We start from the raw sequence: 22,060 nt of genomic DNA on the forward strand, positions 1-22,060 counted from the left end.
CAATAAAGGTAATTACCAACTGTGAAAGAGTTACGACTGTCATCTTAACCAAGAGCATACGGAAGTAAGCTTATAACAGAGAATAACTGCAGCTGAAGCCACAAAACTATTATTAAGTAGTAATTCCTGAGTTACAAGTACAGGTTACCTTAAGAATTAAACATAGTTTCACAAATATTCTAAGATAAGAGGGCATATTCCAACCATATGAATGCATCTACATGAACATAATAATCACATTTTACTATGAATGCTTCATAACAAAGAGTGCTTTAACTTTTTTCTTAAACAAGGGACAGCATCAACAGATACTGAGTAATGGTATTCAAAAGTTTTTTACTTACGCCACAAAGCAAATAAGGCCATGAGGTTCCCTCCATTCCTCCTCCACTTCCAAACCAGCAGAGCAACAACCTAATTCTTATCTTCTCTGTAATTCTTAGGTTTCCTAGGATTATATTTGTCATTTTCAAAAACAAGCAGTGACACTAAATTATTGAACAACCCAGCAAAGTTTGACTACCTCATCCAATATAGCCTATGCCATTTTAATAGCAGTGACCGACTCAAGGAGTGAGGAAGTTCAGTCGGTAGCTTTAGAACACCGCAGTCAGTTAAGGTAAAGAAACAAGATTTCAACAAAGTTTTTAGGAAATGGTATTAAATCTACAACTAGATCAGTCTTCACATATCATTGGGAATTGCTCTACCACTCAAATTTCTACAGCTTCATGATTTAATTGCCACGAATCTCTTTAGCACAGACCTAGAATCTAGCAGGCTTCTCCACCATTCAAATCAGAAAAGCACTCTGAAGTGTGAACAGGCACCTTTCAGCAGAAATTGATTTTGGATGACAGTTTTCTGCATCAGGACAGCTAGCACCCTCCTCAGTTGGTCCAGGTTAACCACGCCTTTGTTTTTTTGTCCCTTCAAAGCAGAAGTCCCTTTGCTTTTATCAGAAGGTAGTACTAGGTTCAACAGTGGGCTCTGAACAGACAAAACAACAGGTGTTAATAGCAATTTTATTGTTTCACTGGTGCAAAAATCATGATACGGAATAAACTGGTGTAATGCATTTTCCCCTAAATTTACAGTAATGAAGGTTATACATATCTATATAGATTGCAATTTCTCTATTTTTATACTATTTGGAACAAAATTATCTTGATAAATACTCCCTGTGCACGGTACTGGCTCTCACTGAATGTCACAGAGCCTTAATATGCAAAATATAGCTTCTGTTTTTGAACATGGTATTTTAAAACTCTCCAAACATGCATTAATATATTCTAGTTTTTAGGGAAAAACATTACACTTAGTCTTAACTTGCATTAAAAGAAAAGCACAAGCAGAACCTGACATACAATAATCCCAAAAGTCTGATGCTCTGCAAGGATCACAGTTTCAGATGACAGTCACTGCCAGTTTAGAACTCTAGTGCCACAGAAGCAACAGCAAACAGACAAGAGAAGTCAAAAACAGAAGAGCCCTACCATGTCACATAGATTCCAAAGAAAGATTCAGCCATGCTAACTGAAGAAACCTGTAGTTGCTGGTCCAACCTTTCAAATTCGTTAGAGTACTTAACACAAGTGTTTGAAGTGCCAGACTGAGCACGTGAATGTTAACTTGACATTTCTGAAAGGCACAATCTATGAAACTATCTTTAAAAAAAAAACAACAAAACAAACCATATGGTATGTAAATGAAAAGAAATAAGTACAGTGCGTATCTCCTTTAAAGAACAAGACCTTCATAAATTGGCCCCTCAGATTCTGGTGATTCCCTCCTCAGACGCAAGTGCTCCAGTGTGTTGTGAAAGTGTTTGTTAATTTGTTCTGTTTCTTCAGTAGATTCGAGGTTTGGAAGATCTTCTCTTATCTTTTGTATGAGTTGATTCAAAACTTGAATTGTCACCTGCAGGAGAAGATATGAGCAACAAAATAATTGACAAGACCTCTGTGTAACACATAAATATTAGTTTTAACAGACTACAGACAGACTTCCCTTGGTTTATGGACAGTTCTTACAGTTATTATTGATAACATATGCAGACAAACTGCTGGATTCTGCACCTTCTCTTGCTCCTCCTAGCAGGCACAATACTTCAGGTTTCAGAATTTTGTGAAAGCTCCCCCCAACTCCAGCCAATATGAACAGCCTCTCAAGTGAAGAAACCTATAGATTTGTAACTTAACACAGCATTTCTCTTCACTTTATTCATTACAAACGTTAATAACTTTAAACAAATAAAGCACACAACCAGACTGTCTAGACAACCTGTCTCCTGTAGAAGTCAGGATGGTAGCATCAGATTAAGTTATTCCTAGCAACCAAGTCACAGCTTAGGAAAGTATAGCTATCTATGGCAACAAATCCAGCATTACACAGTACACCAAAGCACAAAATGCACTGCAGACTGCCACTGTATCACATTCTTACAGATGTGCTCAGTGCCTTGAAATACAGCGTTTTGCCTCAATCCACAGATCCAACAACTCCAACACTACTGTAGTAGCTGGAAATTGGTTCTGCTGCTGGAAGTTATCATATCCCTAAAATCTCTTCAGATGTGCTCTCAGAATTACATGATAAGTTATTAACATCTGTTCTTCACTAAATGGTGACATAGGAACTTCAGAAGTTTACCAGCTACATGCTAACTAAACAATGAGTATGCTGCAACCATTATCTCAGATGTCAGGTGAAACTTAGGCTGGCACGCAAGACATCACACCAGTGAGATTAAAGTCTACACCAACCTTTGGCAGCACTCTAAGCAGTGACCTTGAATAGCTCTAAGAATTTTATTTCCCTTAGTGCACATTAAGTTAAATACCTCTGAAGTTAAATGAAAATACAGTAAGATCTTAAATCATAGTCAGTTTTGACCTAATAAAAGTAGATGTATCCAAGTCTCGCAATTTAAATTCAGAACTAGATTACAAGTGATTTTCTTTCCTATGAAAGAAGTTATCTCTACAACATGGAGAGCATTGTATTTTACTAGCATACCAAAAATTGACCACTTAGTATTACTATTTAGCACACTAAGCAGACATGATCCGGGGTATAAATGAGTACAGGTATTAGAAAACAGATTTAATGAATAATGCATTTTTACTCACTGCCTCATTTTCCTTTTCGTAAAAATAGATGTATCTATTGAGAATTTCTATGAAAAGTTGGACTTGCAGAGAAGGGTCCATGCACTGATTTGCTATTTTTAAAGCCTTCTTCAGGCACTCCATCACTCTCTTTCCTCCATGAAGCTACAAGGAAAAATAAAGTTACAAGAAATAGAATAAAATAATATAAGAAATAGAATAGGGAGAACCAACATCTCTTCCCTCAACACATAGATAGCATTTCACAGGGGTACATTACAAAAACAACTGTAGAGAATGACACAAACTGCAGAACAACCTACCATTAAAACTGTACCCTTCTCGATTTTAACAGTTTGGGTAAGCTTTCCGTAAATCAGGCAATAACAAACAGTTGTTGAAAGCCTTCATGTACCTAACTAAATTTGTACACTACCTACACTACAATACGTACACTAACACGTAGCTTGTGAAACAAATTTCAAACAAATGTTCCTAAGTGCTGTTGCTCATGTGGGAAAAGCACCCCTTCTTATCTTTGAATTCAACAATTTGTACCTTCAGAGTTCATTGATTCATGTGCAAACAACTATAGAGATGTGTAAAATGCAGGAGATTACTCTGAGCCAGCCTTAAACTAGCTGACAATCACAAACTTTTAAGCTTGAGGTTTTTTTAATTCTCTATTTATGCACACTGTAAGATTTAGAAGCTTCATATATTGGAACACAGTCCAGCCAAGCCTGATCACACTGTGTTCACTTTAGAAGCTAGTGCATTCTGAAGGAAGACACAGCTACATCACTGAGGTAGGATGTGCTGCGCTGTGTCCCTTAATTCTTACCTCCTCTCCATTCTTGTCAGTGTTTCGGCCAGACCAGAACAGATGAGCACAAGTACTCACAGCCCGGCACTGGTCTGGTTTCTTAAGGAGCTTAGAGGCTGCCAACGCACACTGAGTCCTCAGCGGCTCATGGTTCTCCTCACTGAAGCACTTCATCCTCTCAAACGTCCCAATTATCAATGTGATTGCAGCCAGCTGTGCCTTTGAATCACTGATTTCATCTTCGTACAGAGAGAAAGCCTAGTCAGAGAAGAAGGCAAATCTTAATTACTGCTTCAGAACAATATAAAAAGAATTACACTTGCAATAACAAAAAAACAATTGGACACTTCATAGTGACTGCCACCATCTAGTCAAAACCACAGACCAGAAGCGTGTCCTGCAACAAAGTTATTGAAATAGTCATAGAAAACATGTATGGTTCTCTAAAAACAGAGATAGAGTTTCTCCTTGTTTCAGGCATCTGTTCAAATAAGAAACTTCAGTAACAGAAATATTCATTAACAAAGATCCTTTGAAATGCAAAACAGCACAGCAAAAGCTTAAGTGGTAGGTTACTGACCAGTCAGGTTTCCTGACAGTCAGGAAAATGTTTACATTGCTGCTGTGTCTTCAGAAAAAGAACGTACCACTAAAGAAATCTCAAACTATTTCTAAGGTAAGGCACATAAGGTCCATCAGGACTGTGCTGTGTCAGAATAGCAACTGATCCACAGTGAGTAAAGACGGGGGGCTATCAGTGACTCAGTTTAAGAACATGCCTTAGTAGCAGTATGAGGAAAGATTAGAACAAGGCCTGTAATCCGGATAGCATTAGTAAGTCAGTTCTTCATCTAATGTGGGCAAGTGGGAGAAAAGCTTAAGTCACAGGTAAAGCAGACTTGGAAATAATTTAATGACTTTCAACAAAAAGATGGTTATCAATAAGGACCAGCGTGACAGCTGTGAACGCCACAAATTTTACAGGACTTCCAAGAGTACCTAAGATCAGTACAATGAGCTACAGAAGCTGGAAAATGGTCTTAAAAGCAATGAAAAAGCATTTTACATTGAGAAAGCCACACTCCTCCTGCAAACCAACCGCGTGAGGATGTGGCAGCATTGCAACGTAACACATGTTGTCAGACTGCATACTCGAAATATTATCAATGGAGCTCAATTACACAGAACCCTGGGAAGCAAGAACGAAGTTAAGAGTTTCTACCTAGTAGTATTTGCTGCAATATTTGATGTTTTAATCGTGCTAGATTTTCAACGTTCAGAAAACTGATCCAAATCAAATTTAAGGTAGCACAGGACAGTGACAGCAAAGGACAGCTGGACACTTACCTGGGACATGAATTCATAGGCCACAGTTTCATGATTCTCAAAGCCAATCTCCCCTGCAGCCAGCGCCCCTTGTAGAAAGAGACGAAGAGGCAGCTCTGCCAGCTCTGCTTTGATCAAAGCACTGATGGTCTGATGAGCAAATGAGAAGATTTTCTGGCACTTCTTCTCCCACTTGTCATCCTAGAGAAGTAAAACAAGTTAAAGACTGAACAAGAAAGCAGTAAGAGAAAATATGAACTGTAGCAAACTGTGTTAAGCACTCCAATCTGTTCCCTTCTGGATGTCAGACAATTACTGAAATGGGGTGGTATATGTGGGCCTCACAGAACTGCATGGATCTCAGCAAGTTTTAACAAAACCATTGCAAGGGAATTTCAAGACATCCAATTTCAAGAGTGCTTTTAACAAACATTTTTTCTTCGCTCTACAACCCCGCAGTAAGGGGAAATGCATGTTTAAGCTATTACTTTCAATTAGAAAGCATTTAAGAGACAAAAATTGAAGAAGAGTTGTTTTAGTGTAACTTGAGCAGTAGTTAAAAGAATGCAATCAGCAGATGACTGTGCAATCTGCCTTGAGGGGGGGAAAAAAAAAAAAAAACAAACAAGCTTTTACACACTGTTAGCTGCAGCCAGACAAAATGCTCCCTGCTCCTCTAAAGAAGCAAGCAAAAAGAAACAAGTACACAGAAGACATCCAGAGACCAACTCACCACTTTGGAGTTTTCCTTGTAGCGAAAAGCAAGCTGGTATGCTGCAAAAACCAACGGTGGCAGCGTAAAACGAATACGTTGGTTCCCACCTGCACCAAAGTGTTTTCGAGCAGTGTTTAAGATCTGAAAAACAGAAGCAGTGGAAGCTCAGAGAATTCTTTAAAATATCACGTCATTTGCATCTACAACAATCTGCACTTTGTGGAGCAGGAAGACATATGAACTGCTTAACATTAATTACATTTGTGCAGTATCTGCAGGTTTTTCGTGTACTGAGTGACAAAACTTTTTCCTGTAACTGCTTAATAAGCAGTAGGCAATGCTCATACTGTATTAACTACAGATACATTCTGGATTGGGTAGAGAGACAGAAGTTGCCTGGGCTCACATTTAGAACCTGCATCAGATACCTTCTATTCTCAGAGTAACACAGACTGCAGAAAAAAAAAAAAAAATGACCATCCTTTGCTATAATAGCCTGTAAAAACTATAAAGCAGTTAAGTTTAATAAAACAAGTCAACCAAATTTCACTCAATGCTTTTGAGATAGATGGTTATATGAAGCAGTTAGAAGGCTAGTCGAATTGCACCTTAACACACTACTTCTAGGTAAGCAGCTTTCTACACTTTTGCATGATGTTGTGTATTGAGTTGGTAGCGCCAGAGCAGCTTCAAGCTCCAATCAATCTTTTATAGTAAATAATGCAAAATCTGACACTTCACAGAACACAGACACACTCAGAAGCACTAATGCCATACCTTATACTGTTGGTCAGGGTCATCTGAACGCAGAAGATGAATAAATCTTCCAACAAGACTCTGCTCATCAGCAAAGTCCTCGGGGTCAGGGTCTTCAGCAGGTTGATCTGGCTGATCCTGGATCAGCGTGGATACCAAATTCATGATAGCATCAACCTGTTAAAGGCAACATAAGCTGTTTAAATTTGAGTAGTCTATGAACATATGTTGATAGAAACTGGAAGTGTCTTTACAGCCATTCATAGTCCTGACAAAGGACTAAGAACATGTTAACTGTTGATGCTTTAAGACTTACTTGCCTTACACGCTGAAGAGTCCCTCTCTGCATAGAGGGACAGAATAATTGTACTGACAAAATTCAGATTCACTATTCAAACCTTCTTCAGGTAAAAGGCCAAATTTCAAGGTGGAAAAAAAATCAAGATCTTTGTTAAAGCTTAAGAAGTAGTTTCTAGGATGAGGTAAACAAGATACATAAAGACAAGATATCTGAGAACTCGGGCAGAAAAATAATCAAGCCAGATAAAATCTGGGCTAATAAAATGGGGAAGACAAGAACAGAATCTAAGCATAACCTACGTGAGATCCCTTAGAATGTTTTCAAGTCTTCAAACAGTAGCTAAGATATCCAGAATTTGCAAGTAAGTAAGCTTTTATCATACCTGTTCTTGGGACACAATTTCTGTGTTATAATCCAACACGTTGCTAAGCACATAACAACTCATGCTCTTCCTGGACTCGTAATCAAAGTACTCAAACAGGGGGTGGAAATGTTTTAGTCTCAAAACTGTCAGGATATTGTTGTAAGTATCAACAGGGATTTTCAGAAGTCTGGTCAGCTCCTTTGAAACAGCACTACTTGTTGCAATACTAAAAGAAAATACATGTGAGACCACAATTAATTACTAGCTTACATACGTAGGCAGACTTAAATCTGCCCCAGTACCAACTCTGATATAGACCATAACAACTAAGCAACCCACAGCAAAGAAGATCAGAAAGATAAAGGCTCAAAAACAGTATCTTGCTCTTTGGGATATACAGCAGGAATTACAAATTTTAAAGCCACTGACAGCAGGAACAAACTGTGGCTGCTAATTCAGCCAAAGGAAAACTCCAGAGGGCTGTAAGGGAAAGAACAGATAGTGACTACACAAAGCTTGGCATCAACACTGTGCATCTGTACAGCTACATGGGGAGATTTATGCACAGACAAGTAAATCCTGGTGAGTCAGGCTTTCCCCCATTGTAGCTTATCATGAACTTCCACAGCTTGGCTCTTGCACCAAGATGTAGAATCTAAACCAGGCCTCTTCATCTTAAAAAAATACAATGTAGAAGTCAAGATTTGAGGGCAGCTACTACTCCAGAGAGAACATAATATTTACTTACTGTTCCAGATTAAGTTTATTGAATATTTCTACAGTTGTCTCCAACACCTTATCAACATAGTCAACACGGTCTGGGTAGCACTTCATAGCTAAGTTAATGAGAGAAACTTGCAAGGATACCACATCCTCTGAGGGCATGTCTTGACGAGACTGAAATTTAAGACAGCACTGAGTTGATCAAAACCACATAACTTTGCAAAAAGAACAGACTGCACGCAAGAATTCCCAGCATACCTGTATAACAGTAGCAACCTGCTGTGAAAAGATGTCAAACAGTTTGATATCTGCTGGGATACCAGGTCCATCTTCACGATGCGCAAATAAAGCTAACCTGGTAACAACAACAACAACAAAAAACAAAAGACACTGGTCAGAGTAAGATACTAGAAGAAAAAAGTAAGCTTTTTAGGTATACATGCAAGCTTTATTAAAAGCAAAAAGGAAATTCATCTGAGTCAGAGGCCACAATCAACCACCGAGGCTAGTAAATATCTGTCCTAGAAAAGAGTGCTGATAGACAGCAAGATGAAGAAAGAACAACGTAGGTTCAAATCTGTGCTCTTCACCTAGAAGTTGATTGCTCCTTGCAGCAGAGAAAAAGTTACAGAACAGCCTGATGGAACAGCAGATGTTCCACAGTGGTGTTGAACATCCAATAGCATTTTCAGCTAAAAGGTCTCCAGAGGAGGGAGGAAGAAGAACTGAACTATGACTCAACTACTCCTTGTTTCCAAAAGAATTATAGATCAACATGTTTGGGATGTCCACTGCCTATGAAGAGCAAAGTTCAAAGTAAATTTGAAGTGGAGTAGATGACTTTTTTTCCTCCATAAAAGCAAAGTTAAGAGATTGCTCTTTCCTGAGTTACAGAAAGATCTACAAAATATTTAGGAAAAATCACCTATTTAAACTTTCTAAGATTATTTCTCACAGAGTTTAAAAACTTAATTCTTCACAAACTTCTGCTCTGAAATAAAGATACGTAAGAACAGGCTTAAGCACCAATAAAACCTCACTGCCAGGGAAAACATTAAACTACTCACATTTTGACGGGTTGGGAACAAGAAGGTTTTCTAAAGACAAGGAAAATTACTGCCTTTTCTCAAAGGGACAAGACAGTTTCTTTGAACAACTCAAAATGTGAGGCTGACAGGCTTCCAAATACCATCATGCTGCAGGCAGATGGCAGCATAATTAGAAGTTGTGAATGGCACAGTAAGTCAAGAAAGACCTCAAAGCAACAAGTCTTTTCAGAAAGACTCCTTAAACAGGAAAGCCTCATGGGAATAGAGGCTAAAGCTTCACGAGCTCCTCTGCTTTGTTCATGCCCAGTTTCAACTACCTCATGCCAGAAATCAAGATGAGAAATGCAACCAGCAAACCCTGCGTGGAACATATCTAAGTCATAACTGCACAGTTCTGAACTGCATAATTGTTCCAAACAACAGCAAAACAAAAGATTTTCATCACACGCATTGACTGAAATATCTGATAACACTGCTGTCCTTCAGAGTAACATCAGTCCTAAACAAAAAACTGACCAATTACAAAAGAAGATAATCACACCACCTCTCTTCTATCCTATCTCTGAATGAGAGGGCTCCAGAAGACACTAACAGCAGCCAACACAGTACTGATATGCCTAGAAGCACAGCAGGTCCACTGCCACTCATTTCCTTACCACTGAGTATCTGTAAGAGTAAGAACAGAAGACTTACTGTGGAGGCAATACCAAAGTTGTTCAAGTCCTGCAAATAAATGTGACAGCAGAAGGTACAAAATGAAAGCCTCTATGCAAGAATTACATTGCTACATGATCATGTAAATCTAGCAAGAGGTCCCTACAGTAACTGAACTTCCTACAGTGGTATGAATGGACCAGTTATACAAAGGCGTACATTGGTGTGCAAAAGCAAGAAGGTTTTTTTGAGGCTTCAAGGTTAATGATCTTATCCTAAGTGCATCTTTCTGCAGTAAGAAAGTACAGGTACTCGTTGTCATCGGTGTTGGTTCCATTCAGGATACAAATAAAAACTTCAGTTGAGATTGCTCCCTTAATATTTTAATTCAGTGCAAGCAGTTAAAAGCAGTATTTCCCCAAAATAAGAATCAATAAAGTAGTTCTGCTTCCTACCAGCTCTTTTCTGAAGAGGTTGTCAAATCAGAATACTGCTGCCACTCTAGTTCAAAAACACAAAGCTGGTCAATAACTTGTTGCCTGGCTTCATCTGCTTTTGAACTTTTAATCTGTCCTTGAAAGTAGGACACATTAGAAGCCGCTAAAGCAGAGCCCAGAGAACAGAAACTACATGAATAATATTCTTCAGAGTCTTAATTGCAGGTGATAAAAATACAGTAAAGTTAAACATGAATAACATATGAAAAATTGAAAGCTTTCAACTGCTAAGAGTTATCATCTGCATGTGCAATACACACTTCATTTTGAGCCAATTTCCACACTCCCCAATCACTTACCTGTCAATTAAAGCAATTATTATATTTTTCACATTAACATTTTGGTGCAGCTCAGCACAAGCTCTGAGAAATGGGTTCAAGGTTTGGAGATGAAATTCATCTGGGAAAACCTGAAATTTTAGACCAGTAATCATCAAGTTATTAACTGACTTTGCCCACTATCACACAGCAGTAAAACCAAATAGTTATTGAAAAGCAAATACCACACATTAAATACAGTCCTATGACTGTTCTAGGGTTTCCCAAACTGATCTTGTCTTAGCAAATATGTAAAGCAAAAGATGAAAGACAAATTGGTAACCTGAAGGCCTGGCTACCTATCATCATTCTTACTGCAAGCATGGTTGCTCAGATAGCTTACCAGCTTCTGCAACAGAAGGAGCACAAAATGGATACCACTCCACTCTGTCCACCTGGTGAAAACTAGTATGCATCAAGCCAATGAGAAAGAGTACCACTGAAGAAATTTCCCAGTTCATAAGGAAGAAGTAAAAATACTCCGAACCTGACTAAAAGCACAGAAATAATTATCCCTGTGTTCAAAACTAATAACACAACTGAATTTAAGTAGCTCACCTGTATGATACACTCCATGAGGTACTCCTGAGCTAAAGCATCTCTACAGTTTACAACCTGCTCCAATATTCCAGGCAGAACAATCTGTAATAAGAAGAACAGCCCTGTAGTGTTTTTACAGTCCTGAAGTTTATACTCATAGATGCATTTAATCCAAGTAGAGCAGTATTTCTAACACTTCTTGGCTTTTCTTTACATAAAGACTTTATCAGAAAGTCTAAGTGTTCAGAGAAAAAGTTTTCCACTCCCAGTCAGATGCCCCTTTGGCACATGGTACTAATTCAAAACATGCAAGTCTTTTTTAGGCAAGAATATTAAGTTTTGCTGGCTATCCTTTCACAAAACAAACAATTCTTCCCAAATGCTTTGGAAGGCATAACTTAGAAGAAGTTGTGAAGTCTACTACAGAATACTCTATATGCACATCTCTCTTAAACCCACCTATTATTATTATTATTATTATTATTATTATGGGAATCAGTAAAATGAAGTCAAAACTTCATGCCAATCCTACTGAAAAAGTTTATAGGAAAAATCCATGAGTAAGGTCTTTAGCTTAGCTTCTCAACACATCACACAGTTTCACTAGCTTTCCGAGTTTCAAGTGAAAAGCGGTTCTAGAAGTGCCATGACTACCAAGCTTTTAGCACAGCTGTAACTCTTCCCAACCTGCTTATCTGGAAGCCCAAACTGGTTTGACATGGGGAAAAAACAGCAGAGGTTGGAAAGTGTGGACAGTCATCCTACCTGCTTGTATCGTTCCACATTAACACCTTCCAGCTGACTGAGGCGAACAAGGTTGGTTCCTACCAGAATTCTCAGTTCCTGCCTTTCCCGCTCTCTCTTTTCTCTGTCCCTACTGTGGCCCTGGTGTTGCATTCGCACCCAAAGTTTGTTCATCTCAGCAAAGTTCAGCAGCACAAAGTCCATAGAATCACTGATGTCTCCAGTGGTTTCTTCACTGCAATTGAGAACAGGTTAGGAATATGAAAAGCTTTCTGTCTACCCAGATTTTAAGATAAAAGGTTGGGGAAGCATGTGGTGGGATGTCTACGTTCATAAGAACAGTTCACATTCTCACTTAAATAAGGAAACCTTAAGAATTCCCTTCCCAAATTAACAGAATTCAGTTTTGACAAGAATTTTTAACTTATGCTCCTTCTCTAGAAGCATTCAAGCCCAAGCTGGATGGGGCTTTGCACAGCCTGGTCTACAGGGAGGTTTCCCTGCCTATAGCAGGAGGGTTGGAACTAGATGACCTTAAAGGTTCCTTCCAACCCAAACCATAGATGATATCCACCTCTTTCAAACCCAAAGAAGTCATGTCACATATGTAATTACGTTCTGTTTAAAAAAAACTTGTGTTTCAAGTTATGTGCTGTCTTACTCTGCTTGCTCGCCTTCATCTGGTAAGATGTTCCTGGTACACTGCAGGAGATAGTTGCGAAGAAAGAGGCCTCTAAGAGGATGCTGTACTCCACGGCACATCTCCACCAGGTCTTTCAAAATATCTTTCCTGGACTGTGGAAATGACTTGACATATACAACACCTACTGTTATTAGGAGATACCTGCAGAAGGCACAGAACAGAGCAACAAATTGTCAAATAACACTAAAATACCTTAAAGGCAACAGCCCACTTCAATCCTGACAGCATTACCAAAGTGCAGAAAGCAGTTAGATGACATCCAGGTACCGGGGTGCCATAACTTCAGATATTTTGCCAGCTTTCAACTCCTGCTCTCCTCTGCTACAGAACACAGTAAGTCTGAAAAGCTGATTTACCTCATTACAATTTTTTGCACAAGGAATGCATACATGCTCAGCACACACGGAGTGAATTACTGCTTGTCTACACTTACAACACCCTGCAGGACTGGAAAGTAACTCTGGCACAAAGATAAGGTATGTATAATGGTGAAGCATTAAACCTCTTTCACACTGTAGTTTAGCATAAAAGGTGTTACACTCCTCAGAAATGCTCACACCTGCACTTAGTCCTTCCTATCTCTGTATTAAGCAAAGCGTACAAGGAACAACTTAAAAGTAAAAAACAAAAAAAAAAAAAACAAAACAAAAAAAACACCCCACCCTTACAATCCTCAGAACATGCAAATATTTGGCTCAGAAGCCTCAACTCTGCAAGCTTTGCTAACTCATGAGAGCACCAGAAGGGTTCACCAGAGAGAAACATAGCCTACATCAAATAGGTAAGAATAAAAATCAAATGATTATGATGAGGTAAAGACATAGTGGCATTACTCCAAATCACCCAATCTGCATGAGCCTGGTACCCCAGAGACCCTTCCTGGCACCACTGTGAATGCCAAAAATAAAATTTTACTTAGCACAGAAACTTCTGAAGTCTTTGTATCTCGAAGGTCCACTCTAGCCCTACAGCGACACATTTGAAGATAAGCCCTTCAGTATTACCTCTAGCACATTTACTTAAAAACTACATTTAGAAAGACTAAGCTGTGGTTACTCACCACTAGGAGACAGATGCTTATGAAGTACCTATTCTGTGTGCAGCTCAAAGACCTAGACCCTCAGCTACAAGTTACTTAACAGGTAGCACTGGGAAAAAAAAAATGCTAGATGTGCTGTTAATCTCACTGAGCAGAACGGACAACTTGGTTAGTTTTGTGCTGACCAGCTCTTTACTCCAAGTATGCTTTACTAAAAAGTGTTTCCATCTCAGTCATGTGCAAAAATAAGATCTTGGCAGGAACAATCTACATTCTGAAGTTGCACTCTTGGCCTAAATCTCATAGGAATCCACTCTTAAGATATGCAGCTGTAACATTTACAAGCAAGTCTTGCTGTCAAGCAAGAATACAGCCCATTATCAGAATTCAGATATTGACCATTATCTGACATTTTTATTTAAGAAAATGCCAAACACATATACACTTACAGTCTTGGAATAATATTTCCAGCATACTGTACTAGCTCATAAAGGTCTGCCACTTTCCTTCCTTTGGCAAATTCATCTGTCAGGTAGACTTCCAAGTAGTGTAGCTCATCAGAAATTGCCATGTCTTGTTCTCTTAGTTAAGGATTTTAGTTCAAAGCATCTACAACAGACCTAGAGAGAAATTTGTTCAATCACACCAAAGAGGAAAGATGCTGTTCAAATACAATCATAGGTTTTAAACAAGTCAAGCCTAACTAGGTAGCACTTCAGAAAAATTCATCACTACTGGCATTAAGAGTACCAAATAAACCTAAACTTCAATTTCCATTCTCAGCATATTAGAAAAGAGCAAGAAATACAAGCAGTTAAAACAGCTAACAAGTGAATGTGATGGATCAGAATATCTAGACTAAGAAGGCATACAACGTGGTACAGAAGAACAACTTCCTCAACAGCAGGCACAAAGAAAGCAATTTCAAATATATTCACATTCAATTCTCAAACTTCATGAAAAGCCTCCTGTCATTCAGGTACAAGACGACAGACAAGTGCATAGATTACAGCACTTGACTTAGGGCTAGATTCTGTGAAAACAAAAAGGCAAAGTAAGTTGGTTTTATAGATATTTTTGGGTAGCATACAGTAAGCACAACTTTTTATAGAGGTACTATTCTTATAGACCTAGACTCCCGAAGACTCACAATGAAAGATACAAAAGACATTAAAGACCTTCTTCACACCAAAGGGAAAATAACTTCAAACAGTGAGCAAACAACTGGATATTCTCTTATTATACATCCAGATAATTAGTAGAGAAGTGCTAACAAGAATGTGAGAAAAGAGATGGCAACTGAACAACCACAAACAACAAAAAGAGCATGTGAACATTTCATTCCAAATTCAGCAACCACTTGTTCCTTTAACCTTCAAAGGATACAGAGCTCATAATAGCTCTTAGGAGACAACATAGAAGTCCGCAGCTCACCAAGCTTGTTGGACGCGTGTTTCAAAGCATCCATGAGCTTGTTTTTGTCCTTCAGAGGAGGTAAAACAACAGTCTATCACAAATAACTCCAGGAAACCAGAGTACTTAAACAAACAAAAAAAAAACTTAAAGCATAGGTTTCAAAAAAAAAAAAAAAAAAAAAAAAAAAAACCCAACATGCAAGCATTAAGTACCTAAACATCAGGAAAGTGAGAGTTCTAACTCAAATAAATTAGTATCTAACCTACATTACATCCTCCCTCCAAACTAAGCTGAAGGCAGCTAGAAAGCACAAGATATAGCTGTAGCAATAAAGTATTATATTATCAAAAAATATTTTTTCCTGTTCAGAAATCCACATCCATCACTCAAGTTCTATTCAGCAAGCAAACCAGGACTACTCCTAAGTCATCCCATCTCCTGTTTTCTCACATCTTATGAAGAAACCTCCAGCACTCAGAACACACATAATGCCAGTGGGAGCCACTGTTTGATTTCTCCTTTCCCCTCCTCACCCAACAATAACAGCTTACTGAAAGCAAGAGTCACATACAGCATGTGCTTACAATGCATAGCACCACAGGAAACAAGAAACTTCCAATCTACCATCTATATGTACTTACTGAACACATCATTAAAAACAGCATTAAGTTTGGGAGGGCAGTGGATGGAATGGCTAGGGTTATACACTTAGCATATGGTTACTCAGTCACAAATAAAAGTGGAAAGTTCAGGGGCAACTGCTTTCAAGACTTCAAAAATACTCCATGCAGCAGAAAACTGGAAGAGGCATTGACTTCCTTGCTACTGTCATTTGACCACAAAGTTAGCTTGCCCAGCCAGATGAAAATAAAAATATATGGGAATATTTAAGTTCTGTCATTGCAGCTTTAAACAGCTTCTCTAAATAATTCTCTAGACAAAGCTAAAGCTTCTCAAAGCCAAGAAACGTTCACGTGATTATACTATGCTCTGCACTGACTACAATTTCAAGCTGAATATCCCAGCAGAAACCCCAGTCAATGTTGTTCTCCAGTTAGAGGAGAACTGATGCATCAGTCTACAATTAGTCCTATAAAAGTTCTCTTTAGCAGCAGATAACACATTAGCCTCACAGTCCGCAGCTCGTGAAAAGACTCCAGTTACAAAGCAACAGTACACTGAACACTGACAAGAACAATTTCTCATCGTGTAGCTGCACATAGAGTGCATTTGAGCAGTGAACTGGTAACAGCTGGCAGGCTCACCCTCAGTTTAAGCTGATTCAAATGGAAGCACCAACTAATGAAGGTGCACCTTTATAATTTATCTTGTCAAATACTGGGTAAAAAAAAACAACAAACAACAAACAACAGCTATTTAAGGAACACTGAAGACTCCCTCACTCATTTAGTAGCTGCCTCATTCACTTGCAAAGGCTCTAACACAAAGACACAAGGAGTTAAGTTCCCTCAATGCACTACAGATTAGTATTGATTTACTATTTTACTCCTAGCAGATGGGAAGCTTCACTGCATTTTTAAGTTACGTTCTTACCAAGCATCTCTTCATTTGGAAAGACTGCACCTTCACAGCCTGAATGGCTTCATCCAGGAGTTTTTCCTGTTCATCCTGCGGAGATTGCTGTGTTGTTGGCTGGAAGGAAAACAAACAACAATTTTAATGAATCTACCTATGACTTGATTCAAACTGTTCTCCCATAGTTTAGAATACAGTGCAAGTGTCACAGCAACACGACCATTAAGAGTTGTCAAATAGCTAAATATTCATTAATTATGGGGTAAAGCTTTACTCTGCAAAAACTTTCTTTTCTCCAGGAAAACGCTACTGCAGCCTTACAGTACTTGAAGGGAGTAACTTTCTGCACGGCCTGATAGTGATTGTGCAAAGGGGAATCGCTTTAAACTTAAACAGAGGAGACTTAAGTTAAATGTAAGGAAGAAATGCTTTACTCAGAGGGTGGTGAGTTGCAGGAACATGTTGCCCAACAAGGTTGCCCCATCCCTGGAGGGGCTTGAGGCCAGGCTGGATGCAGCCCCAGGCAGCCTAAGCTGGTGGATGGCAACCAGTCCATGGCAGGGGGTTTGAACTAGATGGTCTTTAAGGTCCTCTCCAGCCTCAGCCATTCTATGAGTCTATGAACTTGAGGGCAGGGACAAGATGAGTTATGGACTGCCTATATTATTCATATATAAATATGGACAGCATTGTTATTTCCTAGAACACAGAGCCAAGAGGGTAAAACAGTCAACTTCTACCTCCTTTACCAGCATTTTCAGGTCAAAAATACAACATCAGTATTTGGCAAGAAGAAGGTTCATGAGAACACATGGACATCATCACCCTGATGGCAAGCATCATTACTCCTTGCCAGAAGATCAAAGCAAGGCATGAAGCCCAGACCACAACCATACAGATCGTATTCTGCACACACAGGTCACAAGCTATCAGCTAACTAGTATCCAAGCCACACAGCTCTGCTGAGGCCTAGCTCCAGATAAGCAAAGGATAAAGTACAATTACCTCTTCATGGAAGGTAAAGATGACTTGCAGAAAGTAACAGAAACCCAATGAGAATCATCATTTCCTCATGCCCCCTATCCTCCTCAGCAACTCTCTTCCTTTTGTTTCTCCTCAAATAAGAATGCTCCAGGCCTTCACCATACAAAACAAATTCATCTGGGTCAACTTCATCAAGGGTCATACTGCATTTTGTGTATTAATTAGACCCATTGCTTACAGCCTTACACATCCCCCCGCCCAGCTGGAACAGGCTCTCCCTCCTGCAGCTGCTTCCTTTCCTCTGCCAGATCAATGAGGTCAGTGGAGCTTCCTTCTTTTACATTACACATGACATTCAAGTCTACATCAACCTAAACCCATACCCAGCTTCCTCACAGTGCCCCAGCAGCTCACACACTGCATTCAGTACCACTCCCCATACCCAGAGAAGAACCACCACCACGCCGCTGTCACTTAGGCCAGCCCTCAGCATCTCATTAGAGCTCCCCTGGCCTCTCTCAGCCTGGGGGTTTGGTTTCAGAGGGCACCCCTCAGTTATCATCAGATAGAAGCACTGGAACTGTGGCCCAACTGCACCTTCTCTGGTCTTGAGAAATACCATTTATGCACACAGAATCCTGTGCTGGTGCTCTGAGCCCACAGCTTCAGTAATTTCTCAACTCTTGGTTCTTGTTCCCTTCCTCTTCCACTGTGTTCAGAAGGCTCCTGCCCTCTGTAACCAAATATCTTGATAAGAATCTAAAAGGCCATCAACTACAACACCATCTTGATGTTCTTAAAACCACTATCTCCAGTATTCACTTCTCTCAAATGCTTCGTGCTTGGAGTTCCCGTAAGCATCTTTTAAGGAGCAAGATTTTAATTTGGGTTCTCATTAAAATAGAGAAGTTAAATTTAACACCAATTTAGTAGCTGTAGGGCACTGCAGCCTTGGCATACCATGTTTTCCTCCTTTCTTCCACATTCACCACTACCCTTGATTCCTATCCTGTAACTGCAATCTCCCTCACAAGAGCCACAGACAACTTCTCCTGTGTGTTTTCCCTACTACCCAACAGAGAAGGCAATACCACACAATGTTGTTTGTGCCCTGGTTCTATCTCACCAGGTGGTGAATCTCCACCCTTCTTCCAGCAGGGAGAAGTCAAGGCTGCTCTGATCCAACCTCGGTGACAGTTCTGCTTGGAGCAGAAGGCTATGGGTGGAAGTTCTTCAACTGTAACTCAGCACCTCACTAACAGCTAAACCATGAACAATAACCCATTAGCAAATCTGTTTTGTCAACAGAGCAAGTTAGCTCTGCTAATCAGAGTGACTGCACTTATCACAAAGCATGGGCCTTCCGCACAGCACTGAAGCATATGGCAGAGCAGCACAGTGAGGTGGCTGTACCTCTGGGGCAATTCATAGCTACAAACTCTTCAAAGGCTTTGAGTAATTTTGTCTTTCCAATAGGACTTGGAATAAATGAAGATAGGTAGAAGGTACTGCACTTCTGCACCTAAAGAAAAGGCAATCGTGGTGTTCTACAGCTGCACAAGTGGCAAAAAAACCTTCCCTGACTGCAACAAACATAACCGAGGCAGCCCAAGGGGCACAGCCTGTAGCAGCATGGCCTCTGAAAGGGGTGAACATCTGAACAGCAGCGCTACCAAACAAGTTCCAGCTCCTTCCCAAGTATTCTGACTTTGAAATCTCTATAGAAAGTACCAGCTGACCCTTTTCTACCTACTGCTCTAAGCTTCAGAAGCACAGGGTACGTCTGCATGTGAGCTGGTTACTACCGCGTGCCAGACACACACGGCTGAGGTTGAGGAGACACGGCTCCTATCAAACTGGGAACCAGCTGCTGTGCCAGATACAATGGTGAATAAAGCTGTTTATGTCCTGTACCTTCCACTCCATAGCAAGAACCTACATGTCAGTTCCAAGTGTTATTTAATCAGGAACACAACTGCTCTGTGGAATCCTATTCCAATCTAAACTCCTGAAGTAGAAGATATATCGACTCCTGAGAAAAGCAGCAGAGCTGTGTAATCAAGGCACAACACGGCCTCCCTCCTCAGCACCAAGCACAGAAAGATATAAGCTACTGCACAAACGCAAGATAACAATTCTCAGCAACTATGCAGCCAGCCTGACTTAAATGCTTGAGTCTTAACACCCCACAGTGCTTTCTGCCAGTTTGATGCTGCTGAGTTGCCTTGGGGAAGAAAAAATTTAAACCCCAAACTAGCTTGGAAGAAGCATATTGCCTGGCTGATCACATGGTAACATCAGTTACCTGGAAGATAATTCGTACTGCAAACATGGCTCTGGACATGTACATTCCGACAGTAACAGCTACTGCTGACACAGAACATTATCATTAAACCTACAGTGTATAATTTACTTGATTTCTGACACTCATTTCCACGAGAAGAAGTTAATACACAGTCTGTTGCATATTTAAGGCTTAGCAGCAGTCTGGAGGTGGCAAAAACCCCAGGTCAGGGTGCAGATGGCTTTGAAGTCTAGCAAACAGCAGCACTCCACAGAACTTAGAGCATTAAACCACGAAAGAAATCAAGGTAAGCCTGCAGAACCTACCAAGCTGTCTGTACTCTGATAATGCACACACCTAAAACTGGATGTAGGGTATGGGTAACACAAGTAAATGGAAGATTTTGCTTCTGTTCTAAGGTGTATTTTTTATCTACCCTAAGTATCATTACTTAGATGTGCTTCCAGAATATTCCATGCAACTTCTCCTCCTGTTTGCTCACATCCCATGTTTGGTACCACAACAGAAGTGACTTACCCAAGTTTCTCTACCTCCTTCAAATTTCATGAGGACATCAATCACCCTATCACTGCCCATGCAAAAGGAGCATTTAACCAAGGTAGACAACAGGTTTGCTGCAGAAGATTAGGACTGAAGCTGGCCTAGCTATGAAGCCTGATCACACACAGCAGATTGCTGTGAGCATCACAGCACGGCTTGGCAGTAACTAAAAGAAAGCACAGGCATTTTACATTTATATTAGAAGCATTACTCTGCAACACCAGAACTTGTAAGTCTCACAACGGAGAAGTCTGAGGATAAACTAAAGAACACCTTTTTCACATGTTTAAGATAGCATTTATTTCCACAAGAAGGCACAAGCAATCCACAAGAATCAAGGGGCTGTGCTGTTTAGTCATGAGATAACTGACAGCAGCAAGAAACAACACTCTAGTTTAAGGTTCAAACATTTTGCTTTCAGCATGGCCACTGGAAACAGCAGCAGAGCTCGATCTGGTAGAGGGAACCACGCCAGCACAGCGCTGGTCTTCTCTTCCTCCATCAGGCACCACAGGGCATTGGAAGAAGGGGACAGAGAGCAGACACGGAAGTGACAAACACAAGGGAGCCATGCCAGCTGGGAACCATGAGGTACCTGTGGCAGTGACTCGGGAGGCAGACCACCTGCACACACTGCACGTTTCCTGTTATCCATTCAAATACTTCCCCTTCATGACAGGATTCACGGCCACACACACACACTTCTGGAGGATGCAGCATTAAATCCAACCCAACACACAGACGACGTCAGAACACAGATCTGCCCCAGCAGCCCTGGGACTGCACAGCTCTGCTTCAGTTCATTTGTGGCACCGAGTATGTCCACGCCTCGCTGCGCAGACACGGCCAGCACTGCTCACACTGCAGCTGGACGGACCAACAGGCAGAGATGCCACAGCACACGCTGCTGAGGATAACGCCTCAGCAAATACAATGAACTCGGGTTGTGCCAGGAAGCACAGCTGTCCTTTTGTTGTCGCCGAGCATTCAGAAGCACGTCTCGGTAAGCGCTACTCCACGCTCCAGGTTCTTTCATAAGCACTCACAACTGCTGCAGAGCGGCCTGCCCCAGACCCCGGCCGCAGCGGCTCACGCTGCCGTTTGGGGCCCGGCCCCGCCTCGCCTCGGCCCCACCCGCGCCGAGCAGCGGCCTCGCGGCCTCCAGAGCCCTCAGACCCCGCCGCGCCTCCCCCGCACGGCCCCGCCGCGCGCAACCGCTGACGGTGCTCCCGAGCTGCAGCCCCCGGGCCCGGCCCAACCCCGGGCCTTCTCTCAGCGGCCGACTCCCGCCCTCAGGGCGGCGGCGGCGGGACTCGGGGCTCTCCCCTCTCCCCCCCACTGCCCTACAACCACCACGGGCCGACCCCGCCGCCCCTCACCATGGTCGCGCCGCCGCCACGAGCCGCCCCCACCAGCAACGCCCCGCAGCGCCGCGCGCCGTCATGTGACTGCGCCGCCCGCGCCGCCCCGCCCCTCCGCCGCGCCGCCGCCCTTCCATTGGCCGGCGCCGAGGAAGCGCTTCTCTGCGGGTCGATTGGCTCTGCGGGGACGATTGACGGCTGGACGGACCGGTCGGTCGGCGAGCCCGGTGGCGGGTCGGGAGCCGCGCGACGCG

At 41.3% G+C, this 22,060-nt stretch overlaps 1 protein-coding gene across 1 annotated transcript; it reads right to left on the bottom strand.

Annotated features, from left to right (window-relative positions):
• Positions 1–1,011: 1,011 nt before the first annotated feature.
• VPS35 (VPS35 retromer complex component) lies at positions 1,012–21,874 on the bottom strand. The gene is made up of 17 exons (XM_042877024.1): positions 21,825–21,874; positions 16,635–16,733; positions 15,051–15,147; positions 14,114–14,237; positions 12,584–12,766; positions 11,944–12,157; positions 11,197–11,280; positions 10,621–10,730; positions 8,380–8,476; positions 8,147–8,295; positions 7,417–7,624; positions 6,755–6,910; positions 5,996–6,118; positions 5,284–5,463; positions 3,955–4,194; positions 3,132–3,275; positions 1,012–1,920 (listed from the first exon to the last, which is right to left on the bottom strand). The coding sequence occupies exons 1-17, from the start codon at positions 21,825–21,827 to the stop codon at positions 1,741–1,743; spliced, it is 2,391 nt and encodes a 796-aa protein (XP_042732958.1). The 5' UTR covers positions 21,828–21,874; the 3' UTR covers positions 1,012–1,740.
• Positions 21,875–22,060: the final 186 nt, after the last annotated feature.

The sequence above is a fragment of the Lagopus leucura genome, unplaced genomic scaffold (genome assembly GCF_019238085.1).
Source record: "Lagopus leucura isolate 7727_CA_CO unplaced genomic scaffold, USGS_WTPT01 Super-Scaffold_100017, whole genome shotgun sequence".
In the NCBI taxonomy this organism is placed as follows: Eukaryota; Metazoa; Chordata; class Aves; order Galliformes; family Phasianidae; genus Lagopus; species Lagopus leucura.

Coding starts and splice junctions, on each gene's coding strand:
- VPS35 (XM_042877024.1), bottom strand. Junction 8,477..10,620: donor ATAATTGCTTTAATTGACAG/GTAAGTGATTGG, acceptor TGTTGTTACCAG/GTTAGCTTTATTTGCGCATC. Junction 7,625..8,146: donor AATAAACTTAATCTGGAACA/GTAAGTAAATAT, acceptor ATTTTCTTTTAG/TATTGCAACAAGTAGTGCTG.